Source organism: Lemur catta, chromosome X (genome assembly GCF_020740605.2).
Source record: "Lemur catta isolate mLemCat1 chromosome X, mLemCat1.pri, whole genome shotgun sequence".
Classification (NCBI taxonomy): domain Eukaryota; kingdom Metazoa; phylum Chordata; class Mammalia; order Primates; family Lemuridae; genus Lemur; species Lemur catta.
This window is the reverse complement of record NC_059155.1, coordinates 69,050,235-69,067,195: the sequence shown is the minus strand read 5'-3', so window position 1 is coordinate 69,067,195 and position 16,961 is coordinate 69,050,235. Positions and strand designations below refer to the sequence as shown.

The following is a 16,961-nucleotide window of genomic DNA, read 5'->3' as shown; positions in this document are numbered from 1 at the left end:
AAAATGTTTTCCTTCTTGTGGTCTTACACAGGAAAAATGCATGCATTAGAATTACTATGTTTTCAAGAAAATTCTCTTTAAGCACCAAGAAGGCAACTGTAAACCACAAATATCTGCACCACAAAAATCAAGGCTGCCTCCCACCATTTCAACACCATTAAATGAAACTTTTACTATATTAAATGCTGCATGTATTAGACATTGGTATTCACTTATAGCTGATGGTAGAAACTTTGACAAATGTAATTCATCCTAGGGTAACATTATTGTATTTTCCAGCTTAAAGAAAATTCTCTTTAAGCACCAAGAAGGCAACTGTAAACCACAAATATCTGCACCACAAAAATCAAGGCTGCCTCCCACCATTTCAACACCATTAAATGAAACTTTTACTATATTAAATGCTGCATGTATTAGACATTGGTATTCACTTATAGCTGATGGTAGAAACTTTGACAAATGTAATTCATCCTAGGGTAACATTATTGTATTTTCCAGCCACAGGACGTGTATCAATCTCTTTTCAAATATCACATGACAAGGTTTGACATGTCACCTGGGCATCTATATAAGGAGTGCCTTCCAGGGGCATTTCGTAGGAGGTATTACCTACCCTACTCTGCTACATTGTTTAACATTTCTATCTATCCCTGATAAATGACAGAAAATAACTAATATTTAAATTATAGTAGTTCACAAAAACAAAATCAGAGTAAAGAGTAAATAATCACAAAGATAAAAAAGACCAAATAATCTCTAACACATAACCTTTCAAGGAAAAGGAACAAGAAGAAATCGGTTCTTAAAAAAAACCCTAACGATTAGTCCCCCATAATTATGCAGATATCCTGTATTTATTGTGCTTCACAGACGCTGTGGTTCTTACCTGCTGCAGGTTTTGGCAACCCCGGGTAAAGCAAGTCTATCACGGCCATTTTTCTAATAGCACAGGCTAGCTTCCTGTCTCTGTCACATTCTGGTAATTTTCACAATATTTCAAACTGTTTCATTATTATTACCTCTGTTATGGTGACCTGTGATCAGTGATCTTTGCTATTACTACAGTAGTTATTTTGGGGTGCGATGAAGTGCACCCACATGAGACAGCAAACTTCATCAACGAATGTGTGTGTGTTCTGACTGCTCCACTGATCAGCTGTTCCCCATCTCTCTACCGCTCCTCCCTGTGCCCTGAGATACAACAATATTGAAATCAATGGCCTCTAAACGTTCAAACGGAAGGAAGAGTCATAAATCTCTCCCTTTAAATCAAAAGCTAGAAATGATTAAGCTTAGTGAGGAAGGCACATTGAAAGCTGAGATAAGACAAAAACTAGGCCTCTTGCTAGCTAAGTTGCGAATGCAAAGGAAAAGTTTTTGAAGGAAATTAAAGTGCTACTCTAGTGAACATATGAATGATAAGAAAGCACAACAGCCTTATTGCTGATATGGGGAAAGTTTGAGTGGTCAGAAGATCAAACCAGCTACAACATTCTCTTAAACCAAAGCCTAATCCAGAGCAAGGCCCTAACTCTCCTCAATTGTACGAAGGCTGAGAGAGGTGAGGAAGCTGCAGAGGCAAAGTCGGAACCTAGCAGAGGTTGGTTCAAGAGGTTTCAGGAAAGAAGCTGTCTCCATATCGTAGAATTGCAAGGTCAGGCAGCAACTGTTAATGTAGATCCAGCTAAGATTACTGACAAAGGTGTCTACACTAAATGACAGATTTTCAACATAGATGAAACAGCCTTGTATTGGAGGAAGATGCCATCCAGGAATTTCATAACCAGACAGGAAAATTCAATGCCTGGCTTCAAAGGATGTGCTGACTCTGTTGTTAGGGGCTAACGCAGCAGCTGGTGACTTTAAGTTAAAGCCAATACACATTCACGATTCCAAAAAATCCTAAGGCCCCGAAGAATTATGCTAAATCAACTCTGCCTGTGCTCTACAAATGGAAAAACAAAGCCTGGGTGACAGCACATCTATTTACAGCATGGTTTACTGAATATTTAAAGTCCACTGTTGAGAACTACTGCTCAGAAAAAGATTCCTTTCAAAATATTAAGGCTCACTGACAATGCACCTCATCACCCAAGAGCTCTGATGGAGATGTACAAGGAGATTAACGTTAGTTGTTTTCATGCCCACTAACACAACATCTGTTCTGCAGCCCATGGACCCAGGAGTAATTTCAACTTTTAAGTCTTATTAAAGAAATACATTTCACTTCATAAGGTTATCACTGCTACAGGCAGGGATTCCTCCAACGGATCTGAGCAAAGTAAACTGAAAACCTCTGGAAAGGGTTCACATTCTAGATGCCATTAAGAACATTCATGATTCACGGGAGGAAGTCAAGATATCGACATTAACAGGAGTTTGGAAGAAGTCGATTCCAACCTACATGGATGACTTTGAGGGGTTCAAGACTTCAGTGGAGGACTTAAATGCAGATGTGGAGGAAATAGCAAGAGAATTAGAACTAGAAGTGGAGGCTGAAGATGTGACTGAATTGTTGCACCGTGACAGTAAAACTCAAACGACTGAGGAGTTGCTTCTCATGGATGATCAGAGAGTGCTATCTTGAGAAAGAATCTGCTCCTCATAAAGATGCTATGGAAATCATTGAAATGACAACAAGGGATTTAGAATATTTCATAAACTTAGTTGATAAAACAACAGCAGAGTTTGAGAGGATTGACTCCAGTTTTCAAAGAAGTTCTGCTATGGGTCAAATGCTATCAAATAGCATTATTACGTGCTACAGAAAAATTTTTTGTAAAAGGAAAGGTACACTCATGTGGCTGAATTCATTGTCCTATTTTAAGAAATTGCCACAGCCACCCAAACCTTCAGCAACCACCACCCTGATCAGTCTGCAGCCATCAACACTGAGGTAAGAGCCTCAACCAGCAAAGAGAGTATGACTTCTTGTTGGCTCAGATGATCATTAGCACTTTTTAGCAATCAAGTATATTAAGGTATGTTCATTGGTTTTGTCGACTTAATGCAATTGCAAACTTAATACGCTATGGTACAGTGTAAACATAAGTTTTATATGCACTGAAAAACCAAAAAATTCATGCACTGCCTTTATTGGGATCTTGACTTTACTGCCATGGTCTGGAACTGAACCTGCATTATCTCTGAGGTATGCCTGCATCCAGTTTGTGTAGCTACGATTCCAAATAAAACCATATCGTGAGGGAGAGGAAGCCAGGAGAAAGTAAGAAAAGGACACTTTACTCCTGCATGCCCAGAAATCTGCTAAAGATTTTAGTTATATTGTCAGCTGGACAAAACTCTCATTTACCCGCAGAATTTTGCAATTTAAATCTCATCCCTCTCTCAATTATTCTAGAAACTGGAATATGTGTGGTGGACGCCCAACCACTAAACATAAGAAGAAACTGAAGGCTGGCATGGTTCAGGTCTAATTAGAAAAGAGAACCAAAGGTAGCTGAGTCCACAATTTGATGCTTTTTCTCTAGCATATAATATAGCATCTTCCTCCAAATCTCTTTGGACTCCTAATATAAACATAGGCGTTCTGTGCTTGCCATATTTCAGAAACCTTTCCAATTCCCAGGAACAACAGATTACTCATTGATAACACTGTAATGAGGCCAGTTATAGCCCCTTACATGTGAGCTCACCTCTGTCCCAAGGCCTCAGACTGGCCTCCAAATTTCAGCTTTCTCCTTTGCAAATGTGGATGAGAACTTAAATTTCACCTAGCAAGATGAAATACAACCCAAGGGTGCACTGTTAGCTCTCAGGAGAGCTAGGGCAAAGACAGAATGTGAACCTATCACCACAGAGTTGCTGATATCCGGAACCAGACCCAATGCGTAAGACAGAAGGCCGGAGGTTATCTCCAAAACGAACAGCATGCGATGATCATCACATGCCAACTGGAATCTCTCCAAGTTCTGAGGCTAGACAATAAGCACATAGGGAGGCATACGCAATGATTCTTAATTTTGCTCTACCTTCCTGAGAAAGGTGCCAAAACTCATAGAAACCTCACCTGGAATGAATGACTCGATAACATTAAGTGATAAGAACCAACTGCCACAGAAAAGCTCATCAGCTCCATCTCAGATGTATTACATGGGGTCAAATGACATCGTGGTAGGTTTAGTATTCACCTAGGATATGCACTAACATTATATAAGGAAAATCTATTTTTACCATCAGCTTAATGATGTTCCAGTGTCTAAACAAATAGCCTAGGTGAAAGTTAACAGAACACTGTGGGCTTCTGACCACACACTGCACAGGCCTGCCACCTGGCTCAGGAGCCCCCGATCCCCTCGGTAAAGTAGGATTCCCGGTCACTCATTAAAATCCTACAATCTGTGTATATTTATGGAGACATGGCACATTATGATCAATACAGCAAATATTCTTGTTGCCCCTCACGGATGTACCTTATTATTTTCTGACTTTTTAAGAATTTGAAAATCAGCTTATTTTTCTTTGCTGATTTTTTTTTAAGGATTTTAAACAATTACTGTATCAGACTCCTAGAAAACATATTTTACATATACCAAAATTCCAAATTCTGAATATACTTAACATCCTCCCTCTGCCTAGCCCTCCCACCACCGTTATCAACAGCAGACGTCATGGGCTGCTCTGCAAAAACCTAGACCTGCACTGTCCAAGCCGGTAGCCCCTTGCCAAATGTGGCTATTGAGCACTTGTAATGAGACCAGTTCAAAGTGATATGTGCTGTGAGTATGAAATACACACATACTTTGAGGACCTAGTATCAAAAGTGAATGCTAAATATCTCAATGATTTTCTCATATTGACTATGTGTTGAACAATACTTTGGATGCATTAGGTTACACAAAATATATACATAAAATAAGTCAGCTCCATCTCTATCTTTTTGCTTTTTGAAAGTTGGTCCCCAAAAATATTACCTCGCTCAACGGTGTTTGTATGAGACAGCTGCCCTGGACAACAAACTTCCTTCTCTTTTAAAGACATTGGGCCCATCTTTTGTGCTCCTAATTTCAGTTATTTGCAAACCACATAATCTTCCCCACACAGGTACTGAGATACTGTTAATACTTGTCATCTTTCTTCTTCCTTGAAATCTTGTCACAGTTTCCTCTTTGAATGATATTTGAGAGCAAAACATCATTACTTAAGTCACAGCTGATTAATTGTTGTGTCAAGAAAAACAGAATCCAAAAGTGTTTTTGTTGGAAACCACAACCAACAGCACCATACATTTCAAAAGCATGAGAAAGTGACCTTTCTTTCTTGTCAACATTTCCTCTAAAATCTCCATGTACTTCCTCATTCTCTTCTGATTAAACAAGCTTTCCCTGTAATATAAGAAATCTCCATGAAATTACTTGTTTTCTATTTTACTTCTTCCTTGAGAACTCAAGTAATGGGGCTACATCACTGACAAACAGAACTCACTGGGGAAATGCTTTCAAAATTCTGAAAAACAGATCTACTGCAAAAGAACTCATTATAAATTAATGATATTTTGTTACGTAAACAACAGATACGCTGAAGTGAGGTGCTAAAGAATTAGAGCAGACATAATTTAGTAAATTAAATGAGATACAGTGGTATGTTCTGGAAAGCTGTGTTTTATATAAGACATTTTGCGAAAGAACAGACTAAGCAAAGGTGAATTTCTGAGAGAGTTCTGCAAAGCCTACCACTTCAAAGGAGGAAAAGAGCAGAAAATGAACGGGGGAAAAAAGAGCTAGAGTTTATCTTTCCAAATAGCATTAATTCTTGGGCTATAGGAAGATTGGGTAACAGTGTCAGGTCAATGCTTGTATTGCCATTGAAGTAACATTCATAACTTCAGGGCACGGCTATGTGTGACTCTAGAATCAGAATTAGGCATCAAGCTCATTTAGAAGTTTAATAAATTTAATTTTAATGAGACACCTCGGTTGGTATTAAAATTCATGAGACTCCCAGAACAGGTTCTGTGGACCTTTCATTAGAGGATAAGGAATTTACCTGACAATTTAACTTCTTGACCACCTGGGTAGGAAAATTCATATCTACAAACTATACTTATGAATCCCAGAAGCTTTCTGAAATTGAATCAGTTCAAATTTAGGAGCTGTATACACTGTTCGGTCCAATTAGTGACCTCCCTGGGGATTCCCCCCCCCCCTTGGAATTCACCAGTTTATATCTCTCTGCCCGTACAATAAAGAGACTGGTTTTTATGTGCCTTTTAAAAAATCATTGCTACTGAACCACCCGGCAATATGATGAATGGGAGCGGTCATATTCACAGTTTAAGATCAGCTCAGTATCACTTACATTTAGAACTATATCGATCTACAATTACTCCTTGGCTTGGCTTCTTATTAGCTGTGTGACCTTGGGCAAGTAGCTTTACCTCTAAGAGCTGCGAGGTTTGTTTTTTCCTTTTTATTAGTCAAATGCAAATATACTTCCTCCTACCTTGCAAGGTTTTGAAATGAATCAATAGACGTAAACCAGCAGGCCAGCAGTCCACATCAAGTATTCAGACACACTGACAGATCTATGAAGACTTCTGGTGGGTACGCGAGACTAGAACGTATGTTTCATAATGTTAATTCTGTTGTGATTTTGGGTAGAGTTCAGCATAGTTCTCTGTTGAGTTATAAACTGAATGTTTTATTCTTTGAATTCTACTCGAATTCCTCTTGGCTGGTGAAGTTCGTGTCTACTAGAATTGACTATCTGACTATTTAGTACACTGCCAAGGATTTGTTAATGCCTCAGATCTATTAGAGCAATGCTTTTGAAACTGTCATGCATTTGTGTTGTTAAAATGCCGGTTCCCGTGGGGCAGGTCTGGGGTGGGGGTGTGGGGTCCGAGCTTCTGCACCCAGGTGATGCCCACGGTGTTGGGTCAATCTGAGAGGCCAGGAAACTTGGCAGGGCTTCTGCATCTCCACTACTGACAATTGGGTCGGGAAAATTCCTTGTTGTGGCACGGGGGGCTCTTGGACACTGCAGACAGCTTCACAGAGAATCCCTGGCCTGGACCCCACTAAATACCAGTGACCTCACCCCCTCATTCCAGCTGTGCCACCCAAAATGTCTCCAGACGTTGCCAAACGCGCTGGGCGGGGGACCCGGACAATCGCCGGGTTGAGAAACACTAGCGTGTAGGATGCTACCATCCAGGTGCGCCCACAACAGCGAGCGCGGAGCCGGCGGGCAGGTATCCGGGGAGCCAGTCCGCAGATGGGAACGCTGAAGCCGGGGCGCACGGGTGGGTAACCGGAAGGAGGGCGCGGAGGACCGGAGCGGTGCTCCCGCTCGGTGGTCCCCGGGGGACCGCGCCTCACGTGCTCCGGCCCCACGCGCGGCCGGCCCACCGGAAGCGGGCGCCGGGGCCGCGTACACGCCGCAGCCACGCGCGCCCGTCAGCCCAGACATGGGCCCGCGGGCGTCCGCCGCCGCCCGGCTTCAGGGTCGGGCCGGGACAGAGCGCGCGGGAGCCGGAAGGTCCCCGCCGGGACACGGCCGCGCCGCGACCCCGCGGCCCTGAAGGACCCCGCCCCGACGCCGACCCCACGCCCGCCCGGAACAGCCCTCACGGGAGGCGACCGCAGACTACCCACCCAGAAGAAGGCCGTCCATGTCAAAGATGAGGTGGGTGACGGGGCGCGGCGGGGGCGCGGGCGGGGGCGCCGCCATGGTGCCGCCTTCTCGGTCTAGGTGGGGGAGGCCCGGCGGAGGTGCGCGCGCAGCCGCCCGCCCTGCGCACGCGCGCTGAGGGCCTTCGCCGCGGACCAAGAGTCGGCCGCGGCGCGGGCGGGCGCGACACGTTTGCCCGCATCCGCCACCGCACCCCTCACTTCACACCCGAAACGGGCTAAGCCGCCCAGCCCAGGGGCCGCGCGGAACTGAGTAGCTAGTCCGCGGGCAAATCCGTGGCCCGGAGTTCAAGGGCGTGGATGCGGAAGGGGGGACCGTGCGAGAGGCTGTGGAGGGGGAAGACGGCTTGGGGATGCTCAGGGTGTCATCGCTGCGGGCCGCCAGGTTGCAGCCTAATGGGTTTGGTCACGGGCTTCCCCGGTGGGTTCGGCCGACCCCGGAGCGCCAGCGCCCAGACCCCGGCCGGGATGGCCTTTCGGTTTCGCCCGCTCGCCCGCCCGTCTCCCTGCCGGCCTGGACCAGGACGCGGACCGGGGACGGCAGCCGCGCGGCGCATGCGCAGTAGCGCGGGCAGGGTGCGCCCCCCGCATCTTTGAGCATCCCCAGCTGGTGCATTGCCCGCTAGGACAAGTAGGCCTAGAGGATGCCGAAACAATAGTAATGTTTAAAAACGTCTTGAGATTTTTGCCTTCTCGTTTGTCTTTTGACTGCTCTGAGTTTTCTTACTTTTCCAACATTTTTGAATGCAACCAGAGCAGGTTTTTTTTTTTCCATTCTTAGAAAAATACCTCTTTGTCCCTGTTTCTACCTCGTGTTCGTTTAGTGTTATACACGCTTAATGACAAAGATAAGACCTCTTGAGAAGCACAAATGAGAAAGTTTCAAAGACTTTAAAACGTGAGCGTGTATTTCTGGTTAAGTGCATGGATGATGAGTGCGGACACACATGGGTTCAACACGGGTCTTACCATGTATGATAGGCAGCGAGTCTCCGCGTTTCACTTTCCCCGTGGGTAAAATGCAGGTGGTAAAGGAGGCGAGACAGGTGAAGCTCTTCGTACCAATGCATAGTATATAGTCAGTACAATTATGTATTTTTAGAGCTGGTGCTGCAAGAGACTTTCCCCTACTTAATACAATCATGATTTTCCTTTGAGGACACTGGATTTCAGAGAAGGCAATTCATGAGCAAATTAGGAAGGGAATTGTGACTCAAATGCAGCCATTTCTGGTTTCCCTGTTAGTTTGCTGCAGCTGATGTAACAGAAGTACCACAAACTACATGACCTAAACAACAGAAATGGATCACCTCACAGTTCTGGAGGCCCGAAGTCCTAGATCAAAGTGTGAGCAGAGTTCATCCTTTCTGAGAGCTGTGAGGCAGGGATGCATTCCAGGCCTCTCTCTTTGGCTTGCATGTGGCTGTCCTTGTCCTGTGTCTTGTTATATCATCTTCCCTCTGTGTGCATCTCTGTGTCTGAATTTCCTCCTTTTGTAAGAATAACAGTTATAGTGGATTAAGGACAACCCTAATAACCACATTTTAATATGATGACTTCTATAAAGACCTTGTTTCCAAATAAGGTCACATCCTGAGGTAGTAGGGGGTGAGGACCCCAACATATCTTTTTGGTGGGAACACAATTCAGCCCATAACAGATTCATTCCACAAATGCTGGTCTGGTGGCTGTGGGATGTCAGTACTTCCCAGCTGGTGTCTTTTCAATTCTCACTCCTAGCTTCTTTCCATTCTCCAGAAACAAATGGATACACAAATGAGACAGTTATATTTTTTCTATGGTAACAACCTCATGTTTCTGTCTATTCATTAGATTGAAAGAGTATTTCAATCAGGGAAAAAGGCCCCAGTCCCATTTGCTGAAATGACAGAGGCTCGCAGCAATTGTGGAAAAGATGCATTGGGGAAACTTATGACCTTCAACTCCCACAGATGTGAAAACATGGTTCACATCATTTTTTTTTAAGTCTTATTTTCCACACTCTTTAGAAACATCTCTGCCATGAATAACATGGAATATACCTCTTTGCCTAAAAAACAAAAAATCTGAATATGTGAATGTTGCTTTGTCACAAGCCAGATTGGAAAAGAATGAAATTTTGTTCCAGTGATGTTGTTTGTATACAAGTAACAAAGTTACCCATTAGCTTTTCATAATTCTTCTAACAGCCAAAGATGGACAGCTTCTATGCCAAGTGACAATGCATTTCCTTCCGTGAATTACAGTTTATTTTTGCACAGTTGTGTTTTCCCCATGGGGCAGTAGCTTAGTTTTCCTGACAACTTTAAAATACACTGGAGAAGATCCAGTAAACTATAGTACAATGGTGTTAAAAGCACATTAACAACTGATGGAACAAATAAACAGATGATACCTTCTCACACAGTATATAAACTTAAACATACCGTTTATTTTATATATATATATGACATCCTTTATAGAGTCTTAGCTTATTTCACCATCTTAGTTTGCTGTCTTGGTTCCTGTGACTATGTGCTTGAGTTCCTTGTTGTATTTGGTTCCCAGTCTGCTATATCTGTTTCCAATGACCATCCTCTGCCCCATTCTTCTCTTTACCTCTGTGGGGTACAGGTCTTCCCCTTCCCCCACTTCCCCCCATTGATGGTGACAGGTTGGACTAGGGACCATCTTTCTCAGGGGCTGTCCATGGCCACATTCCTTGATGATGCTGAGAAACTAGAAAGCTCTGACTTCCATCTAACAGGGCCTCCACTTCGGCCCCTCACTGCAGATTTCCCTTCCTTCTTCCCCCATGTAACCGGCATGGTAACAGGGACCCAGGGAGCCTCTTGCAGGGCCTGCAGTGAATTTTCTCACCTCCTCCCACCGGTTTCCCCCAAGCTGGTGGATTCTGGAAGGGAGCCTGGTGGAGGGAGGTGGCTGAATTGCTGTCTCTGGCTTTATACTCTAGGATGTATCTGGTACTTTGGTGGGGAGGGGGGTTGTTGTTGATCCTGTCGACCATCAGAGTACAATCTGGCTCCAAGAGAAAGGTCAGGTTTGCTGCTCTGCAGTGGTGAGCAACAGAGGTGGGCCCAGACCAGCAGCAGCAGCAGCAGCCCCGGGTGTGGGGGGGGGGCTCACTAGAAATGCAGACTCCCAGACCTCCCCCAGACTGTCTGACTCAGCATCTGCCTTTCATCCTGGTCCCCACCTGTCCTAGGCCATCCCCCGCCACCCCTCCCCCCTCTGGTTACACCAGATACTTCGTTGTGAGGTGGGGGTACACGAGGACCTCTGCTTATGATTCTTTTAATGTAAAGAAGTAGGAAATATGTTAAGCTTGACTATCATATGATATCTGCATGGACGCTGTCGAATGGTCTTGCGTCCTGGTCACTTCTCCCGATATCCTTGTGGGGGGTGTTGAGGGGAGACACTATTGCCCTCAATCATTCTATCTGATTTCAGTATAATGCAATGTGCGTACTAGAGTAAAGTGTATTTACAATGCACATTATTTAATTTTTAAGACAACCCTCACAAAATGAACAAGATGGAGAGCTTAAAGAAACACCTACAAAAATAATAAAATGTGGGTTCGAGTTAGTGACAAAAAAGTGGAACTTCTGGCATCAGATTTACAGCCTTCACTGATTGTGAAAAAAACCCACAGGTTTTATCAAATCTGTAATGTGAGGATGCACGTATAGATACACACTATTCTAAAACAGCGTACGTAAAGTGGGGATAAATGCTCCAAAGACCTGGGGCATTAGAATTTTCCACTTTAGAATTTCAGCTCTGGCCCTATGGATCCTCGCTGACTGGGTGGGACTGTGGACACCTGAGATAGGGGCTCCAGTTCCTCATGTCCCACTAACAGGGCCACCGCTCCTCATTGCATTGTTCTAGCGTTTGGGGCTCCTGGCCCCAAACAGTCCCTTCCTGGCTTGCTCCTTCCCTCCCTCCTTCCTTCCCTCCCTTCCTTTCTTCCTTCTCTGTTTTCCTGCCTTCCTTCCTGTCTGCCTCCTCAACTCCTTTCCTCTCTTCTTCCCTCCCTCCCTGTCTTCCTTTCTTCTTTCCCTCCTGATTTGCCAATGGCATAGCCTCTCCCTCCTGGACCTGTTGGGGGTGGCTATGACCACAATGGATACGACTGGGGATGTTGGCATCTGGGGCCCTTTGCTGTCTCCTGCCCCAGGTTCACAAGGAGGGGTGCCCACTGGCCCTGCCACTGGACAGCATCCCAGCTTGACCTCGCCACACAGAGCGCCGTCTCTAATGTGCGCCTTGCATGGTGGTGGCTTCTGATTAAACCGCTTGCTCCCCTGAAAGGCTTCCATCCTGCCTTGTGTCTCATACAAGTTGCACAGTGCTCTGGTAGGTTTTCAGAAGTATTTATGAAGGGCATGTGCTGAGAGTGCAAGATTAAAGAATGATTAGTTGTTCATGGTTAAAATTGGCTCTTTGTTTCATGTCAACTGTAGTAACAGCCACCAGCCCTCAGACCATGAGGGCGTACTCACTACTTTTATTAATATAAACCGTCTCTGATTTCATTCTCTCAACACCTATACAAGGTAAGCAATGCAATTCTTTTTCTTACAGAAACAGGGAAATGGAGCCTGAGGGAAGTTAACTACCTTGCTGCAGTAATACAGCAGAAAAGGAACAGGGTGGAACGCTGGTCTTACTTCCTTAGAAAGAGCCAAAAAGCAAAACCTATTATTATGTTTTCCTACATGTTTTAAAAATTTCTTATATTATGAGCAAGTAATCAAAACTCTAACCTGAATAGATACTTAATATGAAAATCAAATATAAAAATGATTGTACAAATAAAGGAAAAAGTATTCTAGAAATCATCAGCAAAACACTTCAAGGAAATAGGAACCTGCAAAATGTAAACAAGAAGAAACATTTTTTTTTTCCCTGTAATTCTGATGTCAATAATTTGGAGTGTGGCTGCAACAACATGGTCCAACCAGTCAATTCTCGAATTGCAGATGTCCTCCTTTGTTTGCCTGTGCTCACTCACCTCCTGTGTGCCTGGGGCCAGCAAACAGGGAGGAGCGGAAGGCAAGGGCTGGCGTTACAGCCACCTCCTCAGCTCTGCGTGACCACATCAGCCTGGAGAGCCCGTCCCTCCTCACTCCACAGCCACACGTTTGCTCGAAACATGCCCGTTCCTGCGGTCAATGATGGTCTTCTCATGTCTTTAAAACCCGATATTTGACAAAATTACCCAATGGGGTCCATTGTGTACCTGTTTAAAAAGATCGCAGCATCTCCCTCAAACACACTTTCGAGATGCCAGACCACTTACTGTTAGGCGTAGGGTCCCTTGTGATTCTCAACTTCTCACCACCTACTCTCTTGGAGCAATTCCGTAAGGATGTGGTGTCTCGCCAAGTCACTGTGATGCCAAACACGCTGCAATCGCAGAGTAAATTCACATAGTAAAATTCATAGAATCTTCTTGTTAAATACCTCAAATAGTTAAGATGTTAGGAATCTTAAGGGGAATGCGATGTGTATACATAAATGTATACACACATATGTTATATACTATATGTAAATAATATATCGGTGTGGGTAATTTTAAGAAACTTTAGAGGGAATGTCTTTATATATAATTGAAATATATTTAATTTGCATATATGCACATGCATTTTTACGTTATGTATTATATGAACAATTGTGTGTGTGCAGTTCGAAGAAAGTTAAGAGGAAAGGTCATTATACTTTATTTATACATATAAATATACACATATATAGATGTACGTATATGTGGTTTGAAAAAACTTAAGATGAAAGGTCTTTATATATAATGCATATCTGTGTGTATATATATTTACATATAATTGCACTGGTTTGAGAGTTGTATAATAGGCTAAGTGAAGTAGATGGATCTAACAGGTACAACAAATGTATTTTGTACTTTTGTGGGCACATTTCAATCACATATGTTTGTTAGCTGCTGTTGTATTAATGTATAAAGAATCACAACTGAAAAGCACATAGTTCAACTCAATTTCCTAGGGCCATTTAAACTACTCTGAAAGAACCTTAAAGGCAATCGATTTCCCTGCCTCCTTCCTTCTGGAGTAAAGTAGGTATATATGCCATATAAAGGAAGGCAATTTACTAGGACTTACTTTGGGGTTTAATAATAAAGCTGTAACTTCAAACACCAAATTGCAACGTATCAAGCAGAGGCCGTGATTAGCCTTGCTAGTGAAGAATGAGAATCGAATGATAATTAAAAACCCCCAATAACCAAAAATGTCTACCCAGAATCTGTTCAAAATTTTCCGTCTTCCTACTTTGATCCGCCCCCTCCCCTGTTACTCATAGCACGTGTAGGGGGAATTCTGGGAGGGGGTTTCCTTTGTGTTTTTGCCCTTTGCTGCTCCATAACCTTCATTTTAATACCCAGGGGGCATCCCAGGACCAGAGATATGAGTGCGCTTGAGTTGTTTTAATATTTCTAGACTTTATGAGGGTGGCAGATGGTTTGGTGGAGAACAGCAAAGCCCATCCCGGCTATAGACAGAGCTCCCCGCTGGCGAGCCCCAGCCATCGTGGACGATAGCACGTGGACGATAGCACACTGGCTTCTGGGGCTCCCGGCATCTCCCCATGTATGCCTAAGGGAAGAACCTTTCTGCCAGCTCTGTGTGCTCCTATCGCAATTGCCTGATTTGCATTGAAATGCCTGCTCCTTGGTTCAGGGCCCTAATTACCAAGACTAGGTCTTTGCTCACGTTTGCTGCATGTCCAGTCTTCCAGAGTGACTCTTTGCTTGCTAAGCTCTGAATGATGGCTCGGTGTCCTGCCCTCGTTCCACAGGACTCCAGGATTTTCCACCAACAGTCTCTCCATTGGGCTCTTCCTAGGCGGAGCTCTAGGGATAAGATGTGCCCAGAGGTAGCTTGAGGGTCAACCAGTTATAGGAATGTCACACATCAGGTAGGTCAACCCTGAACAATGTCATTAAGCACCTACAGAGTTTCTGATAACAAAGTATGCACTGTTTCTGTTTTGTTTTGTTTTTTTCCAGTCCTCCAGGACATTTGAAAAAGTCCTCGCTTGTTATGAGCTCAAAGCACAGGGGTTTTCATAGCTCTGTAAAGTGAAATCCTTCTGTACTCTAAAAATTGGCAGAAAGGAGCACCTATTTGTCAGGCACTGTGCCCTGGGCCATTATCTACAGTCGATAAGCCTACCTGGAACATGTCCTTCTGCCTGCCTTACGGATGAGAAAGCCACTGCCCCAAGAGGTTAAGCACTTTTCTGAGGCCACATAGCTAGTGAGTGCAGGAATCAGGATTATATTCATTTCCATCTGACTCCAAAGCCCTCCTTCCACAGATTAAGATAAATCATTCTGGGGAGATATTTACTGTCAACAGGATACTCAATTGCCAGCATCATCAGCTGAGCTGCAAAGAGACGTGTCCTGGAGTGATCTGCCATGCAAGCAGTCAGGAACCCTGTGGCTGTCTGGCTTCACAGCAAGGGTGTAAGAGAAAGAGAGGAGGGGATTTGTCAAGAAGTTTCTGTAGCATGGGAGCCCTGCCCCTTCCATGGTGGGTGGCAGGCATCTCTCCTGACCCGAAGCCAGTGGGGAGGATTCCTGTACTCCTCAGACGGGTTCCTATCTGATTGTGCAACTCTTGTGACCCGAGGCACTGGCCGCTGCCTCCTGGCTGATACAGCTACAGAGACTCCTGAGGTTGCAGGCCAGGGGAATGTGTTGGTATAGCCCGTCCTCCCAGACTTCCTCAAACAAATACGCATGACCAGATGACCTAAACCACCAGAGGAGGACCAGCAGAAGGAAGGTTTGCAGACATTTAAGACTACACTGCCCTCATCTCGGGAGTTGCAAAGGGAGAAGCCAGCTGGGACAGCTTCCAAGAGCCTAAGAAAATACCTTTCTGGTTTGCCTGAGACCAGCTCACAAAGGCACCAGTGAGAAACAGAACCTTCCGTTGCTTTCGCTTCCCTTTCCCTCTGCACTCCAGGTAGGGACAGGGGAATGACTGCAGCTGGAGATGAAGGCAGAGGACGCATGGGGAAGTGAGAGGCCTCCCTCTGCGCTCAGACCACCCAGGCATGCCTGACGTGGGGGGGGTGGAGGGGGGGAAGGCAAGGAGCAGGCCTACCCTGGGATCAAAACTGCAGACATTTGCTGTTGCAGTAGAAATCTAATTTTGAGCTTTAAAGCATTTAGTGGCCAGAAACGTGGTGGGACATGCTGGAACTTTGACCACTAGCTGGTATAAAACATTTCTGCAATGAATAAGTTTTATAGAGAGCCTGGGAGATAAAATGTTGCTTTTTGGTGAAATCCCGAGTCACACTTACTCAAGTTAAAATATTTTTCAGGTTTCAGTGTGCTCCATCCCTTGGTTATCATGGAAAATAGAATGGAAAATAGGCTAATGCTACTGCATTATATATTATTTGAGCGCCCACCAAGAGCCAGAGGCATGCAAAATAATTAAAAAATAAGCAATATTTTATTGATGGAAGTAGAATCATAAAAATAAAAGGTCAGATTTTAGGCTCCTTCCTTTCCTATGTTTTTTTTTTTTCTTTTTGCCTTGTTCCCTCAGTGAAATAAAGCAAATGACATGAGGAAACAAACAAAAGAGAAACACTAGAAGTTATTTTTCCTGGGGTATGAGTTTCCCCGAAGGTGTAGTAAGGTCAGAAGATTCCCTGCCGTCCAGTCAGCATTGCTGGGACACCTCCCTGCTTCAGCACCCAGCACCCACAGGCGGGAGGGTGGCCTTGCCCATTGCCTAACCATGGATGTGGACAAAGAGAATGAATTCCTCGAGGCTGTTTATGCTGTGTTGTATGTGTAAGTCACTTAACAAACAGGCTAGCAGGGGCTAGGTGCATCAGGCTCTGGGCCGATCATCTAAAACACAACCTTTGCCATTCCCACCCTAACCCTGCATCCCGTGCCCTTATTGATAGAAACACAATAGCTACCATGTTTCTGTCTGGCCCACCCCACCGTTTTCTAGCCTCTCCCTCCTTTGTGAACACATGCTCGCTCTCCTGGCCATGCACAGCAAAAAGCAAAATCCAGTGCACACAGGCAATGGGCTTTTTTCTAGGTCAGGGGAGCCAAAAGGTGAGTGAGGATTGCGGTTAAGTATTCAGAACCAGCCCATGAAGCTCATCCAATGTGATGACTTGGCAAAGGAAGTCCAGCTTCCCTCTGATTGATGTCTGAAACATGTGGGGCATTGGGGAAGGCCAGGCGGAGAAACATATGCGTTTAAATAACTTTTTTATGATAGC

The 16,961-nt window shown here is 44.6% G+C and overlaps 2 protein-coding genes across 2 annotated transcripts in view; one reads left to right on the top strand and one right to left on the bottom strand.

The window, feature by feature from the left end:
- The window catches only part of LOC123628053 (pseudouridine 5'-phosphatase), a 70,556-nt gene extending 62,810 nt beyond the window's left edge, over window positions 1-7,746 (bottom strand). The window contains exon 1 of the mRNA XM_045537665.1: window positions 7,617-7,746. Coding sequence (XP_045393621.1) covers window positions 7,617-7,692 — 76 coding nt within the window. The 5' untranslated portion in view covers window positions 7,693-7,746. The remainder of the gene's footprint in view (window positions 1-7,616) is intronic.
- Window positions 6,507-16,961, top strand: part of STS (steroid sulfatase) — a 149,521-nt gene continuing 139,066 nt past the window's right edge. Inside the window, exon 1 of the mRNA XM_045537664.1 lies at window positions 6,507-6,559. The gene's annotated coding sequence lies outside the window, so the exon portion shown is untranslated. The remainder of the gene's footprint in view (window positions 6,560-16,961) is intronic.